Source organism: Notolepis coatsorum (genome assembly GCF_963971535.1).
Source record: "Notolepis coatsorum genome assembly, chromosome: 9".
Classification (NCBI taxonomy): domain Eukaryota; kingdom Metazoa; phylum Chordata; class Actinopteri; order Aulopiformes; family Paralepididae; genus Notolepis; species Notolepis coatsorum.
In genome coordinates this window covers 35,597,898-35,625,238 of record NC_140173.1, presented here as the reverse complement: position 1 = coordinate 35,625,238, position 27,341 = coordinate 35,597,898, and the positions used below count along the sequence as shown (strand labels likewise).

General features: G+C 42.9%; 1 protein-coding gene across 2 annotated transcripts in view; it reads right to left on the bottom strand.

Moving 5' to 3' along the window:
• The window catches only part of LOC311234966 (delta-1-pyrroline-5-carboxylate synthase-like), a 37,250-nt gene extending 10,053 nt beyond the window's left edge, over positions 1-27,197 (bottom strand). The window contains exons 1-14 of one of the 2 annotated variants that reach the window (XM_084322270.1): positions 27,109-27,197; positions 24,278-24,395; positions 23,413-23,561; positions 20,813-20,962; positions 15,624-15,728; positions 14,721-14,879; positions 12,198-12,288; positions 9,652-9,776; positions 8,714-8,858; positions 8,274-8,347; positions 5,874-5,973; positions 4,364-4,584; positions 863-1,000; positions 557-752 (exon numbers count right to left, since the gene is read on the bottom strand). In XM_084322270.1, coding sequence (XP_084178396.1) covers positions 557-752; positions 863-1,000; positions 4,364-4,584; positions 5,874-5,973; positions 8,274-8,347; positions 8,714-8,858; positions 9,652-9,776; positions 12,198-12,288; positions 14,721-14,879; positions 15,624-15,728; positions 20,813-20,962; positions 23,413-23,561; positions 24,278-24,374 — 1,750 coding nt within the window. In that variant the 5' untranslated portion in view covers positions 24,375-24,395; positions 27,109-27,197. Of the gene's footprint in view, positions 1-556; positions 753-862; positions 1,001-4,363; positions 4,585-5,873; positions 5,974-8,273; positions 8,348-8,713; positions 8,859-9,651; positions 9,777-12,197; positions 12,289-14,720; positions 14,880-15,623; positions 15,729-20,812; positions 20,963-23,412; positions 23,562-24,277; positions 24,414-27,108 lie in introns of both variants that reach the window. The other variant, XM_084322269.1, reaches the window with a different exon arrangement.
• Positions 27,198-27,341: the final 144 nt, after the last annotated feature.

Here is a 27,341-nt window from a genome sequence, read left to right as displayed (position 1 = left end):
AGCTGCTGGTCATCTATAGAATAACTTGTTAAAGCTGCTGGTCATCTATAGAATAACTTGGTAAAGCTGCTGGTCATCTATATAATAACTTGGTAAAGCTGCTGGTCATCTATATAATAACTTGGTAAAGCTGCTGGTCGTCTATAGAATAACTTGTTAAAGCTGCTGGTCATCTATATAATAACTTGGTAAAGCTGCTGGTCGTCTATAGAATAACTTGTTAAAGCTGCTGGTCATCTATATAATAACTTGGTAAAGCTGCTGGTCATCTATATAATAACGTGTTAAAGCTGCTGGTCATCTATAGAATAACTTGGTAAAGCTGCTGGTCGTCTATATAATAACTTGGTAAAGCTGCTGGTCATCTATAGAATAACTTGGTAAAGCTGCTGGTCATCTATAGAATAACTTGGTAAAGCTGCTGGTCATCTATAGAATAACTTGGTATATTATATCCGATATATAATATATATATAAATATAATATATATAACGGAACTCTTTTGAACACCGTTTCTTCAACTCCAACTCCGTGGGTCACGGAGGAGAAGACTCACTGATGTCGATGGTCTTGTCGATGCTGGCGTCGGCGTCGATGTAGACGTGGCAGACGCCCTCGCTGTGCCCCAGGACAGGGATGCCCTTGGCCGCCTTCTGGATGTCTCTGACCAGCTTGGAGGATCCTCTGGGGATGATGAGGTCGATCATCTTGTCCAGTCGACACAGATCCTCCACCTCCTCCCGCGTGCTCACCTGCGGAACGCGAGCGACCACGTCAAGACACACAAACACTCCCCATCCCAGGCAACCGCATGTCCTAGAAGAGCTTTGTAGAATGACTTTGGTCCGACATTACAACTCACCAGCTGGATGGCGTCCCTCACGCCGTGCAGGTCCAGGGCCTCCTGGGTGAGTTGGTAGAGGATCTTGTTGGTGTGAGCCGCCTCCTTCCCTCCCTTCAGCAGCAGGGCGTTCCCACTGCCCATCGCCAGGGCCGACACCTGGAGGCCAAGGAGCAGACATCACCAACCATGCGGAACTCATCCCTTCCAGGTCAAAGGGTCATGGATTTATTTGATCCCACATCATCCTCAGTGAGCGTTCCGTTTCTGTCTCAAGATCGTACTTTTAACGAGGAAACACACACTCACACACAGATACACACACTTTTCAAAACTAGCGGACAGGATTCTAAAACCACAAATAATCTTTACCATATATATATATATATATTTTTGTATCCACTTTTTCTCCCATTTTTCTATATTTTTCTCCCATCCCAATTTCGTATCATCCAATTCAACCCTCCCCTGTCACGAACGCCGTTTCTTGCCTCCCACAAGCCGGCTGCAATGTGGACTAAGTCATACATAGCACAAGTCCCCTCCGGTACTTGAGGTAACAGCAGTCGCATCTTTTCACCTGCGCAGCTCGATCTCTCAGTGGCGAGGAGTAACGCGTGGGAGGCTCACGCTGCCCCCGACACTTCCTGATTCTACTGCGCAGGCGCACCAACCGACCTGTAGGAGTCGCTGTCCACAACGCCCGATCCCCACCCATCAGTTTCCCACCCCCTAATACGGCCAATGTGTATTAGTATGAACGACCAGCTAAACTGAAAGCAATGTGGAGCGCTGGGCTCGAACAGGCGAGCCCAGCGTCTCCGCATTCGTGTCGAGCGCCTTGCCCACTACGCCACGTAGCCGCCCTTTTACCATATATATATATATATAAATATATATATTTTTCCACACCTGTCTGAATATATTTCTGGGTAAAACTAAATACATCTTAAATCAGAAATCACTGTACACTCTGTATTGCACACTCATTGTACCCTACCTGTCACATTGTGTTGAAGTTTGGGGAAATGCATATAAAACCAACCTACAAAAGATATGCACACTGCAAAAAAGAGCTATAAGGATTGTACATCATGCTGGTTATAGAGATCATACCAATTGTTTATTTGTTAAAAGTCAAACTCTGAAATTTAAAGATCTGGTTAAATAAAAAAACTGCACAATTCATGTTTAAAGTAACACAAAATATAGTCCCGGGGCAACATACAAAAAATTTTCATGGGCAGAGATGGGGGTTATAATCTAAGAGGGGAATTGAATTTAAAACAACCTATTGTCCGTACTACTCTCAAAAGCAAGTGCATCTCAGTTTGTGGGGTATCCATTTGGAATGGCCTTGATGTAGCAATAAAAACAAGTACTATTGAAATGTTGAACACATTCAGGGCCATTGGGGGCCGTCTAATATCACTCTAGACGGCCAGCATTTCAAAATAGACTTGCATAGTTCGTGAGGCTGTTTGTAGAGCTAAATCTATACTTTATAGCAGGGGTCAGCAACCTTTTTGACATGAAGTGCCTGTTTGAAATATAGTTGTAACTAGTGTGCCATATCAACAATATTCCATGCATCGTAAAAAACATTTCTCATAATCAGGTATTTTTAATGATAATTTTTACATTATTACATCATTATTGTTATTGTTATTATTAACAATATTATTATGATGGTTGTATCAACCCTAAATCTGAGTTGGGGCGGGGGTGCAATGCAGACAAACAGTTTAGCTTTACTGAGCTCCGTTATCTGGGGGCTGTAGTTGGTCACTTTAAGCTGCACACCGGAGCATGCAGGCACGCGTGCCTAGGGTTGCCTACCCCAGCTTTATAGTATTGCTATCTGTCCATTCTCATTGTCAATTGAGACCATAAACCGTCCCTTCAAAATGGCTTAAAGAAATAATTTTTTCATCAATACGTTCTCATTTTATAGCCTCGTGAATATAAGCGTTATATGGGATTTGGACTAGTATATTTCCTGGAAGGCGAGATACAGGGCGCTAAGCTAATAACATTAAATCGAACAGCGTTTCGGCACTACAGAAGCTAGAGCTAAAACGCAAAATGCATATTGTCGGTATTGATGGTCCACCATGAATGCATGAAGGGGGGGGGGGGGGGGTGGGGGACATCGTTTCTGATTATTGATTACCAATAACCGCGTTAGTCTCAGTAGCCACATTCGCTGACCGGGTGGATGGCTATCATAACAAGGCCTGATCAGCGTGTAATTTACGTGAAAAAGATCTTACCGTGGGCCGGTTGGATCCCCAAAAGGATTTCCCAGTTATCGATCGACATCTGGTAGATCGATATGTCCATTGGCTGATGATATATTCCTTTACTGCATAGTGAATTCGGCATCGCAAAAGGTATTCCAAGCTACAGGCTACACATATAGGATCCAGCTAACTGGAAACTCCATTAAAAGTAAAGTAAAAAAAAAAAAAAAAAAAAAAAAAAAGTGCACCGTTCTGCCACAGGGCACACTGCATTATCGAGACAGCGCCCCTAAGAGGATCTGGCCGGTAATGCACTTTTCAGAATTCAAAGAGTAGGGTACTTCTGCAGTGCCGCTCGGTGACCTTGAGAAGGTTATTAAAATGGAATAAAAGCCAAAACAACCTTGCCACGGACATGTCCGTGGTTGGCCCTTTAAGCATGGCGCCGAAACACGGACATCTCCGTGGTCGGGCGGGAATGTGTTAAATGCAGATATAAACAGGAATTCTTGGACAGGTATAAGTTAGACTAGAGGACCTTGAAAATAATGTGAACTAGTATTTGTGTAATTATTTATTTATCTTTTGCTGTAGTGGATAGGTATATTATTTTTGATATTGATAGATAACTTATTACATATTAATGTGATATTGTAAGGAAGGGGCAGGACCAGATAAGCTTTGCTTCTTTCTGTCCCTTCTCGAACAAAACCATTTGTCTTGAGCTATGTTGACAATTGCTTCCATGTCTCGGAAGATATTTTTTATTTGATTTGTATTTGTATTTTATTTAGTTTTTTTTATTTGATTTGTATTTCGTTTTTGTTATTTCAAGTTTGTGTGTTTATGGTTGTTCGAGATAAATAAAGATCAAATCAAATATGTATATGTAGGCCTACATATCCCTTACCTACTCTTACTAGTTACACTTCTGGCCAGTATGACTACTACCATAGTGTATTTATACCTGTATCACTGTACATATTAATACTACAACTACATACATCTGATTAGCACTATTACTCTTGAATCACCTGTACATTGTATATTACTGTTGCACTTTACTGCTACATTTCCACTCTGGTTGGATGCTAAACCTCTTATCTGCACTTGTGCTGAATAATAACAATACATTTGTATCTAATCTGATCAAACCCATTAGAATGACTTTTTATATCTTTTTTTACTAGATTTGATGCATGGTGTGAGGGAGTCTAACTGACTTGGGCCTAGCAACAAGCCTATTGGTGTGCTGTGCCGCCCGTCAGCGCTGACTGACCTGTGGGAGACAGTCTGGGCGGGACTCGAAGATGACCAGCAGGACTCCTATAGGAACGGTGATCTGCTCCAGCTCCAGGTTGTTGGCGATCCTGGTCCTCCTGAGGACCTGACCCACGCTGTCCCTGGAGGACGCAGCGATCTGACGCAGGCCGATGGCCAGGCTGTTGAGCTTAGAGGACGAAAGGCTGAGACGGTTCAGCAGCGGCAGGGAGAGACGGCCTGCGGGGGACGGACAACGTTTAGGACACAACCCATCAACCTGTCAACACAGGGATCAATTCAATTAATTCCGGTTCAAATACCGTTTCTAGCACTATTGTCGCAAGAAAAGTAGCAGAATTACTTTACGTTAGTATTTCACTTAATTTCTGACACACATGCTGGAATAACAAACAAACACAGAGGAGCGTGATGATTGGTTTGGCACAACAGAGGAGTGCGATGATTGGTTTGGCACAACAGAGGAGTGCGATGATTGGTTTGGCACAACAGAGGAGCGTGATGATTGGTTTGGCACAACAGAGGAGTGTGATGATTGGTTTGGCACAACAGAGGAGAGAAAGAGATGAGGAGGAAGCGAGATGAGGCAGAGAGATGAGGCAGAGAGATGAGGGAGAGGGAGATGAGGGAGAGAGAGGAGGAAGAGAGATGAGGGAGAGAGGAGGAAGAGAGATGAGGCAGAGAGGAGGAAGAGAGATGAGGCAGAGATGAGGAAGAGAGATGAGGGAGAGATGAGGAAGAGAGATGAAGCAGAGATGAGGAGGAAGCGAGATGAGGCAGAGATGAGGCAGAGAGATGAGGGAGAGAGATGAAGCAGAGATGAGGCAGAGAGATGAGGGAGAGAGATGAAGCAGAGATGAGGCAGAGATGAGGAGGAAGCGAGATGAGGCAGAGATGAGGCAGAGAGATGAGGGAGAGAGATGAGGAAGAGAGATGAGGGAGAGAGAGGAGGAAGAGAGATGAGGCAGAGAGATGAGGCAGAGAGATGAGGCAGAGATGAGGGAGAGAGGAGGAAGAGAGATGAGGAAGAGAGATGAGGCAGAGATGAGGAAGAGAGATGAGGCAGAGAGAGATGAGGAAGAGAGATGAGGGAGAGAGAGGAGGAAGAGAGATGAGGCAGAGAGAGATGAGGAAGAGAGATGAGGGAGAGAGAGGAGGAAGAGAGATGAGGGAGAGAGAGGAGGAAGAGAGATGAGGCAGAGAGATGAGGCAGAGATGAGGGAGAGAGGAGGAAGAGAGATGAGGCAGAGATGAGGCAGAGATGAGGAAGAGAGATGAGGCAGAGAGATGAGGCAGAGAGATGAGGAAGAGAGATGAGGCAGAGAGATGAGGCAGAGAGATGAGGCAGAGAGGAGGAAGAGAGATGATGCAGAGAGGAGGAAGAGAGAGGAGGAAGAGAGATGAGGCAGAGAGGAGGCAGAGAGATGAAGCAGAGATGAGGAAGAGAGAGATGAGGCAGAGATGAGGAAGAGAGAGATGAGGCAGAGAGGAGGCAGAGAGATGTTTACCTGAGAGAGTAGCTGTCTCCATGTCTCTCTTGTTGGCACTGAGAATCTCCTCCCTCTTCTCGACCAGCAGGTCAGCCAGACGGTAGATGATCTCCCCCCTCTGGAGAGACAAACCCTTGTTATACCGTCAAAACCATCTGACCCCATCGTTAAAGGGCCACTTCACCAAAAAACAACGCTGATTTATTTTGCACATAATCTCACACATCCAAAAACTTGAATCAGTTTTGCATTTTGAGAGTAAATGAGTTTGAATATGGCCACCAGTTATGTCACCAGGGACACTGAATCATTGTGTTGTGTTAATTACAGCTCAATTAAATTATAATGCAGCAGTCCCTAGACAAGGTATTGCTATTCTTTTTATATACATCATTTCATTGAGATGAAATTAACCTCTTAACACTTTGAGTGCCACTCACGAGATATCTCGGGTTTTTAATAGTGACGTTGAATGCCACTCACGAGATTTCTGTTTTTTTTTTTTTTTGCCAGCAACGAGTTGTCATTAGTTCATGCCAATTGTTGAGTTCATATTTCATCAATCGAGCCTCAGGTTAGTGTTGCAGACTCTCTCTGAGCTCAGTTGGGAAGATACCGCCCCCTATCGTCTCTCCCTGTGTAACTGCACCCCTTTAGTTTAGACTGATGGGGGGGGGGGGGATTATGTATTTACATTACCCAACGCTGAATCAATAAACGCGATTGATATTTGGAATGGCGATCGGGAATTGGAATAATCTTTTTGGATAACATCTGATCTGAGGTAAGCAATTTATTTTACCAGTCTTGGAATAATCAGAGCTTTTTTCACAGATATATCAATGTGTCCCATATGTGTGTGTGTGTGTGTGTGTGGCTGTGATCGCTGATCAGGAAATGAGAGAATCGATATTTCAGCCCGCTTCTATAGCGTGCATAAGTACACAGATACTATGGATAATCTAGCGTTTATTTGAAAAAGATTCATAAATAGGCCGAATTTTTGTGTATGCCAGAATATTCCAGTAAATGCTGATTATCACGGAATCTTTATATTTTCCTTGAAAACTAGGGCTTTTCAAAATGCTATAAAACGGAAATTAAGCGATTAAAAAACAATCCGTTTCGACAATGTTGACTGCAAACAAGTCATTGATAAACGACACATAGCCATAATTTAAGACAGAGATTATACGTTCACAACGCTATCATTGAAGTGGGTGGTGGCATTCAACAGAGTTTTACCATGTTAACCAGTGGCACTGGAAGTGTTAACAGGCACCCAGAAAAGTGGCAATTTTTTTTACTTGAACTTGAGGACTGCATACTTCTTTGCAAAGCTTATCTTTATACTTTATGCTTATAGCACATGCATAAGCCTGGTCTCTTTTGAAAGATAACATTCTGAAGTTACTAATGCCAATAAGGAAATTCACTTTTAGTGCTAATGAAATAGAGTAACAGAGGTCTGAATTTGAGTTGAACTTGAACTTGTGTACAAAGGTTTTTCTGTAGTGGTTGCAATATCCCCAAAAATCCGCTCAGAAATGGGACTTTGAGAGAGATCCGGGTAAACCATGCCCAAAAAAAAAAGCCCCCCCCAAAATCCATTTCCTCATCCACGGCCATTCATTCAAAAAGTGATTCACTTCTGGTTTTCGCTTGTCAACTTTCACCTAGATCGCTTATTCGCACCCCCCCCCCACGTGGGGTATCATTGGAAAGCTACACTCATTGGCTACAACGCTGACCAATAATTTTCGGCATCAGCCGATGATGGGCAGTTCTGGAGCGTCTGGAGTGGTCATCTTTACGCACGGCGTAAAAAGACGCTCGCCTGACATCATCTGACATGCTCGCAAAGTGCCGTGACTTTGTGCGTTCCACTGGTCAGGGAGCAGAGAGCAGGAGGGGACTGACTCACCTCGACAGGGAACAGAGAGCAGGAGGGGACTGACTCATCTCGTCAGGGAGCAGAGAGTAGGAGGGGACTGACTCATCTCGTCAGGGAGCAGGGAGTAGGAGGGGACTGACTCACCTCGTCAGGGAACAGAGAGCAGGAGGGGACTGACTCACCTAGTCAGGGAGCAGAGAGCAGGAGGGGACTGACTCACCTCGTCAGGGAGCAGAGAGCAGGAGGGGACTGACTCACCTCGTCAGGGAGCAGGGAGTAGGAGGGGACTGACTCACCTCGTCAGGGAGCAGAGAGTAGGAGGGGACTGACTCACCTCGTCAGGGAGCAGGGAGTAGGAGGGGACTGACTCACCTCGTCAGGGAGCAGAGAGTAGGAGGGGACTGACTCACCTCGTCAGGGAGCAGGGAGTAGGAGGGGACTGACTCACCTCGTCAGGGAGCAGAGAGTAGGAGGGGACTGACTCACCTCGTCAGGGAGCAGGGAGTAGGAGGGGACTGACTCACCTCGTCAGGGAGTAGGGAGGCCAGCGCTCTGCCTCCACACCTGGCCATGTCAGTCTGCTGCTCCACGGTAGGACCTGGTGGGGTCAGTAACAACACAAGCTATGAACCAATCACCACCACGCTGCGTTCCTCCACACTATCCGATTGGCTCACACACCGCACGTTTCTGATGGCTCGAGTGCAACTTGACCGGTGAGTAAAAGTCTTAACATCTTAATTCACCTGCAGGCGTCTCTACTACTGCTGAAACTACAACATGTGATGTGTTATCGTGACACGTCAGTCGCCTGCAGGCGTCTCTACTGCTGAAACTACAACATGTGATGTGTTATCGTGACACGTCAGTCACCTGCAGGCGTCTACTGCTTAGTCTGTAACATGTGACGTGATTGATGTGATTCTGTAACATGTGATGTGTTATTATATAACATGTCAGTCACCTGCAGGTTTGACCTCAGAGAAGAAGGTTCCAACTTTCTTCCCCTCTACGATGTCCGTGATGACGTGGCCCGTGACTTTAGGATGAGTCCCATTGGCGATGACCACCGCCGTCCCGCCCTGCAGCGCCCACAGAGCTGCTTTCACCTGGAGAGACACTTCTGTTTAGTACAAGCTCTTAAAGCTCTCAATATTTCTGACACTGGGAATACATTCACTGAGGTCCATAGATGTCCCTAGATACCAATAACATGCAAATTGGACCTCGTAGAAGTGGAGCAATATTCCATTTACTTAGGTATGTATTTTAGGCGGATTTTCAGAAAATAGGGCTCCGGGCTTAAGAGGTTAACATGTCATACAGTATGTTAGCATATGTCTGTAGTTGTTATACAGTCTGTTAGCATGTCATAGTCTGTTAGCATGTCATACAGTAAGTTAGCATGTGTCTGTAGTCGTTATACAGTCTGTTAGCATGTCATAGTCTGTTAGCATGTCATACAGTATGTTAGCATGTGTCTGTAGTTGTTATACAGTCTGTTAGCATGTCATACAGTCTGTTAGCATGTCATACAGTATGTTAGCATGTGTCTGTAGTTGTTATACAGTCTGTTAGCATGTCATACAGTATGTTAGCATGTCATACAGTATGTTAGCATGTCATACAGTATGTTAGCATGTCATACAGCCTGTTAGCATGTTATACAGTCTGTCTGTTAGCATGTCATACAGTCTGTTAGCATGTCATACAGTATGTTAGCATGTCATACAGTCTGTTAGCATGTCATACAGTATGTTAGCATGTCATAGTCTGTTAGCATGTCATACAGTATGTTAGCATGTGTCTGTAGTTGTTATACAGTCTGTTAGCATGTCATACAGTCTGTTAGCATGTCATACAGTCTGTTAGCATGTCATACAGCCTGTTAGCATGTGTCACCTTGGCCTCCATGCCTCCCATGCCGACTCTGGACTTGGTGCCGTACGTGATGGACTGCTGGTCTCCAGGGTAGAAGATGTCGATGAGCTTGGCGTCATCTGTCCCTGGAGGGCTGTCATACAGTCCTGTTGGACACACAAGACCGCCACGTCAACAACTTCCATTCCAGCAGGATGACAACTAGATTAGATTAGAAGTATTATCACCGTACAGCACAAATACAGTACAGCGAAAAGAAGTTTGGCATCCAACCAGAGTTCAATAGTGATATACAATGTACAGGTCACGCAATTAAACTGGATATAAAATATATAAATTAGTACTACTGAGTATTGAGTAATAGTATTAATACGATGTATGTACAGAGTTGTAGTATTAATATGTACAGTGATACAGGTATAAAGACACTATGGTAGTAGGTCATACTGGCCAGCAGCGTAACTAGTAAGATTAGGTAAGGGATATGTACAGATATATAGTATTTACAGACATGTAAAAAGAATTATATGCAGGTATGTACAGGCAAATGTGTATATATATATTATATATATATACGGTAATATACATATATATATATACTGCATTATAGGAGTTATATGGGTGTGTATATTATATACAGGGGGCAGCAGTGGCCTAAAGGTTAGAGAAGCGGGTTTGTGACCGGAAGGTCGCCGGTTCAATCCCCCAGAAAAAATCTGGGCTGGGGAAGTGAATGAATAACTCTCTCCCATACCATTTACCCGTTGGTTGCTGCTCACTGTCGTTTTTCGATATTAATATCCTATTCCTAGTCACAGAGCTGTATTTTGGCTGGTAAAGGCATATTGGGAGTCCGAAGGTGCAGTACCGGCCAGATCCTGGTAGTGGCGCTGTCTCGAGAATGCAGTAACCCCCGTTGCAGACCTGGTGTCACACTGACAACTAGGGATGGGTACCTTTCACATTTGAACCGATACCGGTACCGGTACCTGTGAATCGATACCGGTACCCAACGGTACCTTTTTTCGGTACTTTAAAAAAATTAAAATAAAATAAAAATATTTTTTATAAAAAAAAAAAATTACGTTTTTTTTTTTTACTTTTGTCTTTTCATGTCAACGTTCACACGCACAATATATGCTTACCTAGGATTTGACTTGATTCAACAACAAAGCAGTCGGAGCAATGACAAGCCGAAAACTGTCGAAATGTAATTTACCTACCTCAGTCGTAAAAAAAAATCCAAACTTCAAATAACTACAATTTCAACAGGTTTTGGGCTTGTCATTGCTCAGACTGCTTTGTTGTTGAATCAAGTCAAATCCTAGGTAAGCATATATTGTGCGTGTGAACGTTGACATGAAAAGAGAAAAGTAAAAAAAAAAAAAAAAAAAAAAGGTAAAAAAAAATGAATAATCTTTTTTTTTTTTTTTTTTTTTTTGGTTTCTCACTTGATTCGATACTCGGTAGTACCGACGTGTTTCGGTTCGGTACCTCAAAAGTACCGAATTCGGTACCCATCCCTACTGACAACGCTCCGGGCAGACTTTTCTGTTAGCCTGAAGCGAGGGCTTCACCAGATCGCATGGAATACTTTTTGGGATGCCGGATTCATTATGCTGTATAGCGTTATGGCGTGTGCCAAATGGACTTATGATCTACCAGATAGCGATCAAATAATTGGAAAATGTATTCTTTTTGGAATCCAACCGGCCAAAGGTAAGAGCAATTTGACGTACATCTCAGCTTGATCGTGCAAGGATTTCATAGCCATACCCCAGTTCAGTGTATGTTGTGGTAATAACGAATGCCATTATTGGCAATCAATTAATCACAAACGACCACCCCGGCCCCTCCTTTCACGCAGGAACATAATACCGATCATATGCATTTGGATTTTTAACTGTAGCGTGTGTAGGGACGAAAGGCCAATGGATTTAACGTTATTAGCATTGCGCCTTATAAATAGCCTCACAGGAATTATCCCAGATCATTCCGATATAACACTCATATTCACCACAGTATAAAACGGGAACGTATCGATGGTTTTTTTTCTTCTTTATGGCATATTGAACGGAAGGTTCATACTGTTAATTGACAATGATATTGGATCCATAGCTATAATATAAAATATAGGTTTAGCTCTACAAACAAGGTGACCGATTACATGGGGTTAATGGGTGGCATGAGCCTATGTACTTCCCGGAAGGGGCGTGACACCCAATGTGTTAACACCAACCGCTGAAGTGCCCTTGAGCAAGGCACTGAACCCCCAACTGCTCCAGTGTAGTTGCTCAGTGGCCAACGGTGTCAGACTGTGGTTGTACTGGGCAGCTCCCAGGTGTGAATGGAACTGTGTGAATGTGAACAGGGCGCAGCTGAAAAAGAGCATCCGTGCTCAGCAAACCTAACCTGGGTAAATAAAGGTTAAAAAATAAAAATAAAAAGGCATATAGAGTTGATGCAAAAATGAAAAATGGAACAACTTTATTTCACTACAGAACCTCTGCAAAGGTGAATGGAGGCTCATGATGGACCCTAAGGTGAGATTGAGGGTATTTCTGTACCTTCTACATCAGACAGAGCGATAAGGAGGTCTGCTTTCATCTCCACAGCCAGACGAGCTGCCAGGCTGTCGTTATCCTTGATGCTTATCACCTGAAACACAATACAACACTGGGTTTCATCCAGGCCCAAAAGGCAGGTGGCAGGTGCAACGATGCTCGGTAACTAACATGTGAAACACAGGAGATTGACGGGGGAACGTGGCTAAACGGAAGCACAGCTGGAGAAGCTATTAACATGGGGTAGAAATACAGAGAAACCAGAGTGTTTGCAGGTTAGCTAACTAGCTAGCTCCATGTCATTCAGACCTATGATTCAGACCCCATCGCATTAGAGTGTACAGTGGTCCACAGGGACAAATTTGAGAACACAAATCGTTTTTACTTTTTATATACTATTCCTAAAACTATTATCATATTACATATAATCTATACATAAATTAACTATGTCTAGGACTATGATCATATTACATATATAATCTATATATAAACTATGATCATATTACATAAATAAATGTCTAGGACCGTGGTTCTCAAACTACGGGTCGCAACCCAAAGTGGGGTCGCGGGTAGGTGACATTGGAATTTTTTTATGTTCTGCCAACATATTTTGGCTAAATATGCCTCGTTTAAAAAAGTATATTGATAACATAGTGCTGTAATTAAATGTTCTAATAAATATGCATGTGCATGGTCAAGTTCAACAACGTATGCTTTTATTTTGATATTCCTTAATTCCACGTTGAAATTAACGCGATACATTAACACTTTGGGTGCCAAAGACGAGAAAAGTCGTTTCTGGGCCTAAGTCGTTCAGTGCCAAAAACGAGAAAAGTCGTTTCTGGGTCGTTATTCCTTTTTTTTTCTATATTTTTATTCATTATCCACCCAGGGAGCCTGTTGTACCATATGGAATGAGTCTGAGGTCCCCAAGGTGCAATACCAGCCGCAACCCGCTAGACAGCGGTATCAAGCACCCTTTGCAACCTTGTATCTTTCTCTGTGAGACAGCCACACGTCTCCGGTTTCATGTTTCCTTGTCAGGCGAGTGCAGCCGTTCTGCCGGTTCCATCGAAGCGCGTCAAATAACCCCGATCCATATGTTGTGGTGGATTATGCTGTCGACCAAATGGACATTGGATGTACCAGATGGCGATCAAACAATTGGAATATTATTTTTGGAATACTCCCGATCACAGGTAAGAATGATCTGACGTACATTTTTGCTTGATCCTGCAATGCTTTTATAGCGATCGGGCTGATAACTGTTTTTAGTGTTCAATGTGAATGCCGTTACCGACAACCGAATAATCAGAAACGACCCCCCCCCCCCCCCCCCCCTTTCATGCATTCATGATGGAACATAATACCTATGATATAGATTTGATTTCGGGATAATAGCGTATACAGGCAAGAAATGGCAACGCCTATAATGGAATGGACGTATGGGGCTCTAACTCAGCATTTCATGAATTACCCTAGACCGCTCTAAAACCATACTCTTATATTCACCATGGTATAACACGGGAACGTATGGATGGAAAAATTCATTCTTTTTCACATATTGAACAATAGATAGATGAAATGGGCCATAGTATTGTATCCATAGCTATAATATAGAATATAGTTATAGCTCTACAAACAAGGTGACCGTTCCCTATCTATCTAGCGGTGGCCTCGCTACAGACGGCTTCGTCCAATAGCTGGCACTCAAAGTGTTAAGTGTGGGGTCCCCAAAAAATAATCCTAAATGAAATGGGGTCACGGTATGAACAAATTTGAGAGCCCCTGGTCTAGGACTATGATATTACATATAAGCTTCACTCAATACCCAGATATAGACCCCCTGCAGATCACTCCCAGCATGCACTGCTTCACTCAGTACCCACATCGATAGGGCTGTCTTAAATACTTCGAAGCTTCGTTCGATGGGCATGGGATTCGTATATATATATAAAAAATAATATTAAAAAAAAAAATTTTGCAAAATCAACTCTGCCTCTCAATGCTGTTTGTTATTTAAGATGAGGTCGGACTCGGCACTGACAGATTTGTGTTCATTGTGCTGCTTTTATAAAGCCTAAAACGACGGCTTACAATATTTCATGAAAGCAAAGTGTTTAGTTTGTCTAAGATTTTAAAAGGTTTAAACGTTACAGCACTGACAAAGTTGAACAGAGTGCTGTACAAGTCCCACAACATAAAAAAAATAAAAATAAAATTTTGTATCTCAAAGATTCGAATTAAAATCGAATCTCGGCCCCAAAGCTTCGAATGGCAAAAAAAATCGAAGGTCAGCCCTACACATCGACTGCCTGTAGATCATTCCCAGCATGCCCTGATTCACTCAGTAGTACCCACATTGACCCCCTGCAGATCATTCCCAGCATGCCCTGCTTCACTCAGTAGTACCCACATTGACCCCCTGCAGATCATTCCCAGCATGCCCTGCTTCACTCAGTAGTACCCACATTGACCCCCTGCAGATCATTCCCAGCATGCCCTGCTTCACTCAGTAGTACCCACATTGACCCCCTGCAGATCACTGTTGGGAACAGGGGGCGCCCCCACGGCGTCATTGGTGTTGATGATGGGCACGATGTTCATCCGCAGCAGCTCATGGAGAGTGCTGTTCAGGTTCCTGCGCTTCTGGTCGTCGTGGAAGTCCAGGTTGGTCACCAGGATCTACAGGAAGACAATAGTATTATTAAGAATAATGTAAGTATAATCTACTAAATATCTGAGAGAGAGACAGAGACAGAGACGGGAAGCGAGTTTTAAGCTATGGGCTTTTCTGGTCAAAGTCAGTGGAGTCTGGACAGCGAGACAGAACATCAGGGAGGAGGCATTATTAACATTAACATTATTAAACTTTAATCATCCCGAGGGAAATTTGACCCTACAAATAGGGCAGATTTTTTTTGTCCACTTTTTTTTTCTATTTTTCTCCCATCCCAATTTAGCCGTGCCAATTCTCCCCTCCCCTGTCTTGAACGTTGCTCGCATATGCCCCCCACTGGCCGGTTGTAGGGAGGATAGAAGCCTTGCATCACGTGTTCCCTCCGGTACACGAGGAGGCAGCCTGTCACATCTTTTCACCTGCCAGTGCGGACTCTCATTGGCGAGGTGTAAGTAACGTGTGGGAGGCTCACACTACCCCCGTCATTTTTCCTGTCTCTGCTGTGCAGGCGTCCCCAACCGACCTGTAGGAGTCGCTGTCCACAACGACCAGATTACCACCCATCGACTTCCACCCGCTAACTCTGCCAATTGAGTTAGTATGACGGCCGGCCCAAGCCGGAGGCAACACTGACAGCCGGAAGCAACGCCGACAGCCAGAGTCGAACCCGGTGTCTCTTGCGTTGGTGACAAGCGCAATGTCTGTATGAATACTGTACCCTGTACTATGGCTTCATAAAGAGTGGTTACCTGTGCGGTGCAGGTGCTGTACTGTGTGAACATGGCTTCATAAAGAGCCATCAGACCACTCTGTCCTGCCGCAGCGCACGCCCTCGCCTCTAGGACAGGAACAGACTGAAACACACACCACATTCAAACACATTAAAGTATGTTAAAATAATTACACACGTCAAAACACATTTACAACACATTCAAAACGGATTGAAATACATTAAGGTATATTAAAATACAGTACACACATCATAACACAAACTTCATCACACTTCACCGTTTTTACTATTCTTTCAGCAGCAGTGACACTACTGTTTAACCCAAACCAAAAACAATATAGCACTATGATGCTACAATAAGTCCCAGTGTTTAATTACTGACCCATTCATTTCAAACCATGACAGGTAGGTAACACTCGGAATTGTTATTAACCCATTCAGTGCCAACCACGAGATTAGTCGGGTTAACTCGCCATGCGTTGAGTGCCAAGACCCGAGAAAACCAGAGAAAACTCGGGTTTTAATTGTTATTTCTCTTATTATCAATATCCATTAATTTTTCATCCATCCAGCCTGACGTTATCATTGGGAATAGTCTCCCGGATGGTATTGCACATCATTGGATTGGATTGGATGAGACTGTGCATCAGAGAAAAACTCCGGTCCGGGGTTTTCCCATCTCGGGCAAGCAGTATCTGTTACCACATTCACTGGGGAGGCTCGGAGCAGCTTTCGATTATGTGTTTTGGTGCTATAACGTTGGATCAATAAACGCGATCAATATTTGGAATGGCGATCAGGAATTGGATTAATCTTTTTGCAGAACATCTGATCTGAGGTAAGGACTCTATGTTACCAGTCTTGGGTTAATCAGATGTTCTTTTCTCCGCCATCGCAGCGTGTGTGTGTGTGTGCGTAACGTTAGCCGTATCCACGGCATGGATAATCGATTTCAGCCTGCTTCTCTAGCGTGCACATATACTATCGATAATCTAGCGTTTATTTGAAAACTATTCATAAATCAGCCAAAAAATGACAACGTGTTTTGTGTATTCCAGTAAAGGGCTATTATCGCGGATTTCTCTGGAATTATCCAAAATCTCAAACTATACTCTTATTCAAAATGGTATAAAACGTAAATGTACCAATGAAAAAACAATCCGTTTCGTACATGTTGACTGCAAGCAAGTCATTGATAAGAGAGGGGTGTTTTAGACCCATAGCCACAGGGCCCGAAACTAGAGCCCGCCACCCGCCATTGGCGACCAGATTTTAGGTTTGGCAAGTGCCACTGAGAGGTCTGTCCGCCATTTGGCGGGTCACAAAATAGTCATGTAAAATAATTAAAACTGCAGTGTGTTTTGGTCTTACGACAGGCCTAATTTGTGGCTTGTTTACCGATGTCACATCCACTACTCTTCTGTCCTGACTGCCCGTGGCGCCTGCTTGCACTGTAGGGAGCTAACTAAGCTAAGCTAATTAGCGTTAACTGCTAATCCTGGAAACGCTCAAAGCACCGTCAGCGAGTCCACAAAACCAGTTCCATTAGTGAGGAAAGGGGTTATATTAACGAGGCTTGACAACAGGGGTTCAAATATAACTTCACATTTATTGTCTATTGGTTTATTTATATCGCTTCATGCATCCACCAGGCTCTGTGTGTTCTGTTGACAATTCTTAGTCTTGTCAACATCAGTGTGACATCATCAACTACGCGACTCAGACGGAGATGCATCCAGCTGCAGCGCCGGAGAATCCTTGCATGCTGCTGAATGTAGAGCAGTGGTTCTCAACTGGTCTAGCCTCGGGACCCAACATTTTCCTTAGTCATTAAGTCGCGACCCAAGATTTTGAACAACTAATGATTTATGTAAAAAAAAAGAATTGCAGTAATACGCAATCTTTCAAAACATGAAATAAACACAAAAAAGTGCAACAAAAGTGCAACTATTGCTAAAAACCCAATGAAATCAAATAATAATAAATAATTATGCTTAGCAGATTTCTTAGCTTAACATAACAGACCTAAGTTTGGGGGAACTAATGGGATAACTGGGGTTGCAACAAAAGTGCAACTAGGGCTAAAAACCCAATGAAATAAAATAATAATAATAAATAATTATGCTTCTTAGCAGACTTCTTAGCTTAACATAACAGACCTACAGTAAGTTTGGGGGAACTAATGGGATAACTGGGGTTGCAACAAAAGTGCAACTATAGGGCTAAAAAGTAAAAACCCAATGAAATAAAATAATAATAATAATAATAAATAATTATGCTTCTTAGCAGACTTCTTAGCTTAACATAACAGACCTACAGTAAGTTTGGGGGAACTAATGGGATAACTGGGGTTGCAACAAAAGTGCAACTAGGGCTAAAAACCCAATGAAATAAAATAATAATAAATAATATGCTTCTTAGCAGATTTCTTAGCTTAACATAACAGACCTAAATTTGGGGGAACTAATGGGATAACTGGGGTTGCAACAAAAGTGCAACTAGGGCTAAAAACACAATGAAATAAAATTATAATTATAATAATAAATAATTATGCTTCTTATCAGATTTCTTAACATAACAGTAAGTTTGGGGGAACTAATGGGATAACTGGGGTTGCAACAAAAGTACAACTAGGGCTAAAAACACAATGAAATAAAATAATAATAATAATAAATAATATATCCTTCTTAGCAGACTTCTTAGCTTAACATCCCAGGGAACTAATGGGATAACTGGGGATGTTGTTTGCTCCTGACAAGAGTCTCAAAGTCTGGGGTGATGGTAGACAAAGCAACTCTGAGGTCATGCTCAATGTCCAATCTGTTCCTCTGATTTGAGGCCACTTTCACAAAGATAGGTAGTGCAATTTTTTTTATTAAAAGAAATAATAAAAAAATATTTTTTTTTTCTCAATTTTTTTTTTTTTTTCACATCCGCGACCCACTCAAGATGGCCCCGCGACCCACCAGTTGAGAAACACTGAAGAGTAAGTATAGGGTCCAGCTGCAGCACCGGAGAATCCTTACTGGAGCTGGAGGCTACTAGAGTATACACACAGACAGTGGAGCTGTTTGCAGATAGCGAGCATTTTGACTTGTTGCGTGGTGGCGATGTCTCGCAGATAATACAACTACAAGTATGATTATATAATATATATATTTTATAAAAAAAATAAAAACTATATAAAATAAAAATAAAAAAATGTAATCAAAATAAATGTGGCAGGTAAGAAATATGCTTGGCGGGTAGATTCTTCCCATCTACCCGCCACTGGCCGGTGAGTCAAAAAGTTAATTTCGTGCCCTGCATAGCCATAATTTAAGATATAGTTTAGGCGTTCGCAAATTTCCCCGACCTCCGATTGACTTCCTTACTGGCACGCTAGCCCTAATATGGTCAAAGGGGCGTGGCTCTGAATGAGTTAAAGGGGACATGTCTTGCTATTCCTTTCACTATTTGGGCAACTTTACACAATTCCTGTGAGTCTATGGAACACATCTGTAAAGTTTTTTTCCCAAAAATTCATTGTTTTGTATTTCTAATCAAGTACTCTAAAGCAGCATTTTTCCACTTCAAGATTTCAAGCTGTTTTGGGCTGGGCTCCGCCCATAAGCGATTTGAGTGACAGTCATCCACACAGTCTGCGACTGGCACAGAGAGAGAGATAGAGAGATTGAGGGAGATACTAATTAATTTCACAGAGGGGGGGGGGGCATAATCCCACGGGACAATGCATTGGTAACTTGTTTCAAATGACAATATATACCCCTGTGAATATTATTGCACGGATCGGAATACGGGCGCGCGCGTGGGAATGATATTTTGACAGTGATATGCGAGTGGAGAAGCTCCAGCCCCGCACGAAGTCGGGAGGTTGTGTGTAAATGCGTGTGCGTTTCCCCGAGAGAGAGAAGCTCCTGCCCTGTGCGCAGTCGGGATGTTGTGTGCGAGTGTGTGTGTTTCCCCGAGAGAAGCTCCTGTCCCTCTCTCTCTCTCCCTCTCTATCTCTCTCTGTCGGCACGTGCTTAAGGAAGTGTCGGTGGTATTTCCACTCGCTCTGTTGTTGAGCGAATGGTTGCGCTACAACCATAGAGGGGGCGTTACTGCAGATCAGCTCCTTGCTACGTAGGATAGAGAGTCAAATCAGAATAGCTTAGTTCACTGGGGGAGGATATTGTCTCAACTGAATTGGAGAAATCCGCCAAAATGAGAATTAGAGACACAGACCCCATTGATACAAACCCCCATTGCTAGGAAACAGGGAACAAAATTAACTTTTTGACTTACCAGCCATTTGGCTGGTAGATTTTAAAAACTACCAGCCAGGCAGATTTTTTACCAGCCAAAAATTAAAAATAGCTTTTTAGTATATCGCCATGTGTTATTATTACTATATAATACTCTCATATGCTATTTTCAATTAATATCATAAACAACATAAGGAATATTAGCATAATGTTGAGTGGACTGAAGGAATGAGTCAGCGTTAATAGTTTTAAATGCAAATAATTTATTGAAACATAGAAGTGGGGTCGGGGACACACACACTGTTTCAACTCACCACCCCCGCATCATATTGTAGTCTAGTCTGTCTTCAAACTTCCACTCCTCTCGAAACCTTTTTATATTTGAATATCAACATTATCTGTGCATCCTCAGTAATCCTCAGTTTACTACAATATACTCCTCTCCTGAGTCCTGACTAGTGACTTCATCGTCTTTTGCCGCTGATCAGGATTAGCTTGTTAGCTTACGCTAACATAACGTTCATTTCGGGCGATGTGGGCATAAAGGAATGGCGACGATGCAATGCATGTTAGATGCATTTGACCCGTTGTGAGAAGAAGAAAAAACCACAGACTTATTTCGGCTCGCAAAATAGGCGCACTGCTGTGTAGCTCTGCTCTCAGGGAACAAACTTAACTTTTTGACTTACCAGCCATTTGGCTGGTAGATTTTAAAAACTACCAGCCAGGCAGATTTTTTACCAGCCATTGGCGGTTGGCTGGTACTTATTTTGTTCCCTGCTAGGAAACAATGCTAAACACTGGAAAAGGCCATTTATAAGACACAGGACCTTTAATAAGACCATGCATTAACCAAATCCCTCACCCCCATTGCTAAAAATAAATGGAGTAAAAATGAATTCAACTGCATAATTCAACTGCAATCTCGTAAACTGCAGTTGTGTTGTCCAGCATGTCTCACCATGTCTTTGAGCTGGTTGGTTCCAGAGTGTAGAGCCTGTCTGACGCTCTGGGACAGCAGGATCTCATGTCTCAGTCTCTGTTTCCCGAAGGCCACAGCTCCACTGGTCACGATCATCATCTCCCTGCCCTGGTTCTGGAGAACAGCCACCTGGTACCAAGAGAGAGAGACCATGTTCAGTATTAACATCAGCCACCTGGTACCAAGAGAGAGAGAACATGTTCAGTATTAACATCAACCACCTGGTACCAAGAGAGAGAGAACATGTTCAGTATTAACATCAGCCATCTGGTACCAAGAGAGAGAGAGGACATGTTCAGTATTAACATCAGCCACCTGGTACCAAGAGAGAGAGAGAGAACATGTTCAGTATTAACATCAGCCACCTGGTACCAAGAGAGAGAGAACATGTTCAGTATTAACATCAGCCACCTGGTACCAAGAGAGAGAGAGAGAACATGTTCAGTATTAACATCAGCCACCTGGTACCAAGAGAGAGAGAGAGAGAGGACATGTTCAGTATTAACATCAGCCACCTGGTACCAAGAGAGAGAGAACATGTTCAGTATTAACATCAGCCACCTGGTACCAAGAGAGAGAGAACATGTTCAGTATTAACATCAACCACCTGGTACCAAGAGAGAGAGAACATGTTCAGAATTAACATCAGCCACCTGGTACCAAGAGAGAGAGAACATGTTCAGTATTAACATCAGCCACCTGGTACCAAGAGAGAGAGAGAGGAGATGTTCAGTATTAACATCAGCCACCTGGTACCAAGAGAGAGAGAACATGTTCAGTATTAACATCAGCCACCTGGTACCAAGAGAGAGAGAGAGAACATGTTCAGTATTAACATCAGCCACCTGGTACCAAGAGAGAGAGAACATGTTCAGTATTAACATCAGCCATCTGGTACCAAGAGAGAGAGAGAGAACATGTTCAGTATTAACATCAGCCACCTGGTACCAAGAGAGAGAGAGAGAACATGTTCAGTATTAACATCAGCCACCTGGTACCAAGAGAGAGAGAGAGAACATGTTCAGTATTAACATCAGCCACCTGGTACCAAGAGAGAGAGAGAGAGAACATGTTCAGTATTAACATCAGCCACCTGGTACCAAGAGAGAGAGAACATGTTCAGTATTAACATCAGCCATCTGGTACCAAGAGAGAGAGAGAACATGTTCAGTATTAACATCAGCCACCTGGTACCAAGAGAGAGAACATCATTACAGTGTAATGATCTCTAGACAAGGTATTCCATCATTTTAATTGGGCTGTAATTAACACAACACATGGATTCAATGTCCCAGATGACCTCACTAATGGCCATATATTCAAACTAATCTACTCTCAATAACTGTCCAAACTAAATTAATGTGTGCAAAACTGTTTCGTTTTTGGATGTGTGTGAGATTATGGGCAAAACAAATCAACATGGCTTTTTGCGGTAGAGGGAGGGGAGTGTTAATAACCAGATAGGGGATTTGAACCAGCGACCTATACCACTTAGTAGTGAACTTGTTTTTTGAGTGTAATCATGTCTTCACAGCGACACACTGCTCATCTGTATCATACTGTAAGTAGGGATGCACGATCCGACTTTTTCAGTCCCGATACCGATACCTGGGTTTGGGTATTGGCCAATACCGATCCGATACCCCCCCCCTTTTTTTATCTACTTTTTCTCCCCATTTTTCTCCCATCCCCAATTTCCTATCGTCCAATTCTACCCTCCCCTGTCTCGAACGCTGTTAGACCACAAGCCGGCTGCAATGTGGACGAAGCCTTGCATCACGTGTCCCCTCGAGGAGGCAGCCGTCGCATCTTTTCACCTGCACAGCGCGATCTCTCAGCGGCGAGGGTCTGCGTGGGAGGGACACGCCGCCCTCATCGCTTCCTGATTCTACTGCGCAGGCGCACCAACCGACCTGTAGGAGTCGCTGTCCACAACGTCCGATCCCCACCCACCAGCTTCCCACCCTCTAATACTGCCAATTGTATTAGTATGAACGACCAGCCAAGCTGGTAGCATTGCCGAGAGCTGGGCTCGAACCCAGCATATCCTGCGTTGGTGGCGAGCGCCTTGCCCACTGCGCCACCTAGCCGCCCTTCCGATACCCATTTTTTCAAAAAAGTTACAAAAAATATTATTTTAATTCCACGTTTTTATTTTATTTTATATTAAAATATATTTAGTTTTTAAGAATTGTAAATTATCACAAGTGTGTCTTTGATTTGTTGTAAACAAAGACAGAAAATAAACTTCATTCATTCAATTAATAAACTGTATGCCTCACTGTCACTGTGTGGAAGAGACTGGGATCATTCTTTTGTGCAAGGCAACATCAGGCTTGACTTAAAACATTACTTTCCTAACTTAGTGAAACTAAATGTAACAAATGAACACATAGATATAAATGTACTGAATTGTTATTTCTTAAATTATTTATTATACATTTGTAATTTTTTTAATCTGATATATATACCGTATATATTTTTTTTACCGATACCCGATCCAGCTATTTTACCGATATCGGCGGCCGATACCAATATCGGATCGGTGCATCCCTAATCATAAGGGGAGGTGAGGTCACCTGTTCCACGATGGAGGCCAGTCGTCCCAGAGCCAGGCCGCACTCGTCCCTGGTCACCACGGCACTGCCCAGCTTCACCACGATGCGCTTTGCCTGCTTCAGCTCACTGCGGTGGACGAAGGACTTCCCATGGGACCGGATGAGAGGGACTGAAAACAACAGACTGCTGAACCCCGCCACAGTGGAAACAGGTCTGAAACCCTGAGTTCAGCTCAGAGCTCTTAGACTTGGGCTGGTGAAAGTTTCCCACCGCTCTTAACCCTTTCACTGCCACACGACAGAAGGTTAACCCTTTACTATCACACAACCGACGGTCGCTGGCTGTCGTGTCGCAGTGAAAGGGTTAACCGTTTGGTAGTGCAGCGGTTAAACGCTGAAAACCTGACCATGCAGGGCTAAATCGCCAATATGGAATATAAACATGGGGTATGTCTACATTCTTGAACAGTTTGATTTGTAGGAAAATAAGTTTTTTGGAACATTAAAGTGGTATTCAGTAAGATGCTTAGTTTTGTTTATTTTAGCGACATCTATTGGTGAGAAGCGGTCATTGATTACGTTGACTTGCTTTCCATCTTGAAAATGAATGCTAACTACTGAGTTAGTCTTCTATTAACTCTAAACTAACTGCTGTTGCAGCTGGTGATGTAAAACACATCACTTCCTGTCGGATGATTTTCCCAGGAAAACACCAGACACCAGTCTTTAGAACAGCGGACAACAGCACATTCCAGAACTGGGTCTACAGTATGTACAATCACTATTGAAATTCTAAATAAATTCTAAAATCGAAATAGACATGTATATGAAAATGTTAGAGATTATTCCTTTAACCGGTTGTAAATCGTGTTGACCGTTTACTTACATTTGGTCTGTGAAACTGTTCTGACCAACAGAGGGCAGACATTTGATTGGCGGGTTCTGGCCTGCAGGCGGGAACACAAGGCCAGTCTCGGCAACATGACACTGGGACCTTGGGACAGCTGAGGACCAATCACATCCTGGTGAAATATCCAAACATTACATATGCTAATAATAATATTTATTTATACATCTTCCTTGCAGAAAACTTCTGATTGAGTTCCAGTAGCATCTTTACCTTGCATTAAAGTAGCTAGGCTCCCAGTCCCAAAGTCCTATTTCTGCCCAAAGAGACTGCTCTCTAAAATAGTCTACAACCCTGAAACCAGCCCAGCAATCTGACCCAAAACGTCAGGGAACTGAGTTTATGATTAACTAGACTAGCCTGGCTACATACAACCCTGTTATGATTAACTAGAATAGCCTGGCTAGTGGCTACATACATCCCTGTTATGATTAACTAGACTAGCCTGGCTACATACAACCCTGTTATGATTAACTAGAATAGCCTGGCTAGTGGCTACATACAACCCTGTTATGATTAACTAGAATAGCCTGGCTAGTGGCTACATACATCCCTGTTATGATTAACTAGACTAGCCTGGCTACATACATCCCTGTTATGATTAACTAGACTAGCCTGGCTGCCTGTATCAGTTCCGCAACCGTTTCCATTTCCGGGGTAGGCCTGATTGGCCGAGACGGCCACGTGACGCGCGTGGCACGCCCCCGCGGCAGCAAGCGCGCTACTGCTGGAGTTCGCCTCGCCTTTCACATCGCTGCCGTTGGCGAAAGTAGGATGAGGCGAGAGCGTAGATTTCGCTGTGTATCATTTAATCATTTAATATTTGAAAGGCATACATTGTTGTCATACAGAAGTACAGAATACTTTTATCCAAAATGCTTCTTACTGTTACACTGTTAGAGACTGTGCTAGACAAATGAATGACTAATTCGGTCAGAAATAACGTAACTAATAACGTTAGTAAGCACTGCTTATATGCTTATTATGTCTGCGGGGTACAGTAAACATTTCTCCCGGTACATTCTGAAGAGCACACCGCTGTATGTTGGAGAACCAGCGGTCTTCCGCTCCTCCTCACATTATATGTATATTAGTTATGTTATTTCTGACCGAATTAGTCATTAATTTGTCTAGCACAGTCTCTAACAGTGTAACAGTAAGAAGCATTTTGGATAAAAGTATTCCGTACTTCTGTATGACAACAATGTATGCCTTTCAAATGTTAAATGATAAATGATTAAATGATACACAGCGAAATCTACGCTCTCGCCTCATCCTGCTTTCGCCAACGGCAGCGATGTGAAAGGCGAGGCGAACTCCAGCAGTAGCGCGCTTGCTGCCGCGGGGGCGTGCCACGCGCGTCACGTGGCCATCTCGGCCAATCAGGCCTACCCCGGAAATGGAAACGGTTGCGGAACTGATACAGGCAGCCTGGCTACATACATCCCTGTTATGATTAACTAGACTAGCCTGGCTAGTGGCTACATACATCCCTGTTATGATTAACTAGACTGGCCTGGCTACTAGATGCATCATACACCACTGCTATGATTAACTACTAGACTAGGCTGGCTACTAGATGCATCATACATCACTGCTATGATTAACTACTAGACTAGGCTGGCTACTAGATGCATCATACTGCTATGATTAACTACTAGACTAGCCTAGCTACTAGATGCATCATACATCACTGCTATGATTAACTACTAGACTAGCCTGGCTACTAGATGCATCATACATCACTGCTATGATTAACTACTAGACTAGCCTGGCTACTAGATGCATCATACATTACTGCTATGATTAACTACTAGACTAGCCTGGCTACTAGATGTATCATACATCACTGCTATGATTAACTACTAGACTAGCCTGGCTACTAGATGCATCATACATCACTGCTATGATTAACTACTAGACTAACCTGGCTACTAGATGCGGCATACATTACTGCTATGATTAACTACTAGACTAGCCTGGCTACTAGATGCATCATACATCACTGCTATGATTAACTACTAGACTAGCCTGGCTACTATATGCATCATACACCACTGCTATGATTAACTACTAGACTAGCCTGGCTACTAGATGCATCATACATCACTGCTATGATTAACTACTAGACTAGCCTGGCTACTAGATGCATCATACATCACTGCTATGATTAACTACTAGACTAGCCTGGCTACTAGATGCATCATACATTACTGCTATGATTAACTACTAGACTAGCCTGGCTACTAGATGCATCATACATCACTGCTATGATTAACTACTAGACTAGCCTGGCTACTAGATGAATCATACATCACTGCTATGATTAACTACTAGACTAACCTGGCTACTAGATGCATCATACATTACTGCTATGATTAACTACTAGACTAGCCTGGCTACATACATCATTGTGGCAAGGTTAATAATAATTAAAAAAAAAAAGTAAGAGTGACTGGAACATCTTGACATAATAATAATAATAATAATAATAATAATAATAATAATAATAATAATAATAATAATAATAATAAATTTGATTCATATAGTGGTTGTTTTGAGAATCCTTTTTAGGTTAACTGCACTGTAGCTAATTGGTTGAATACTGTAGTTATATTATATAACATATATAGTTAATAAAAGTGATCTGACAGCAGGCATGGCTGTCATGTGTTCATCAGGTTAGCCAGGTTAGCTAGCTAGCTAGCTGTTATATTAGTTCTCTAACGTTGCCGACACAGTTGTACCTGCAGGGAACAAGAGGCAAATCACACTCATGTTATATGATTTATGAGAAGAGCATCTCTTACCACACGATATGGAACACAGACTTCCCTCTATAGTCATATGAATGTGTGCAGAGCAGCAGGACACGTCGTCAGCCAGGTGCTGCCACGACACACACAACAATACACTATAACTACACACACTGTGGCTTCCTGTCGTGCCCTTTCACAATAAAAGCACCAGTCAAACTCGATGAAATACATAACACATTAACCCTTTCACTGCCGCGCGTAAAAAGGCTAAAATAAGTCTTTAA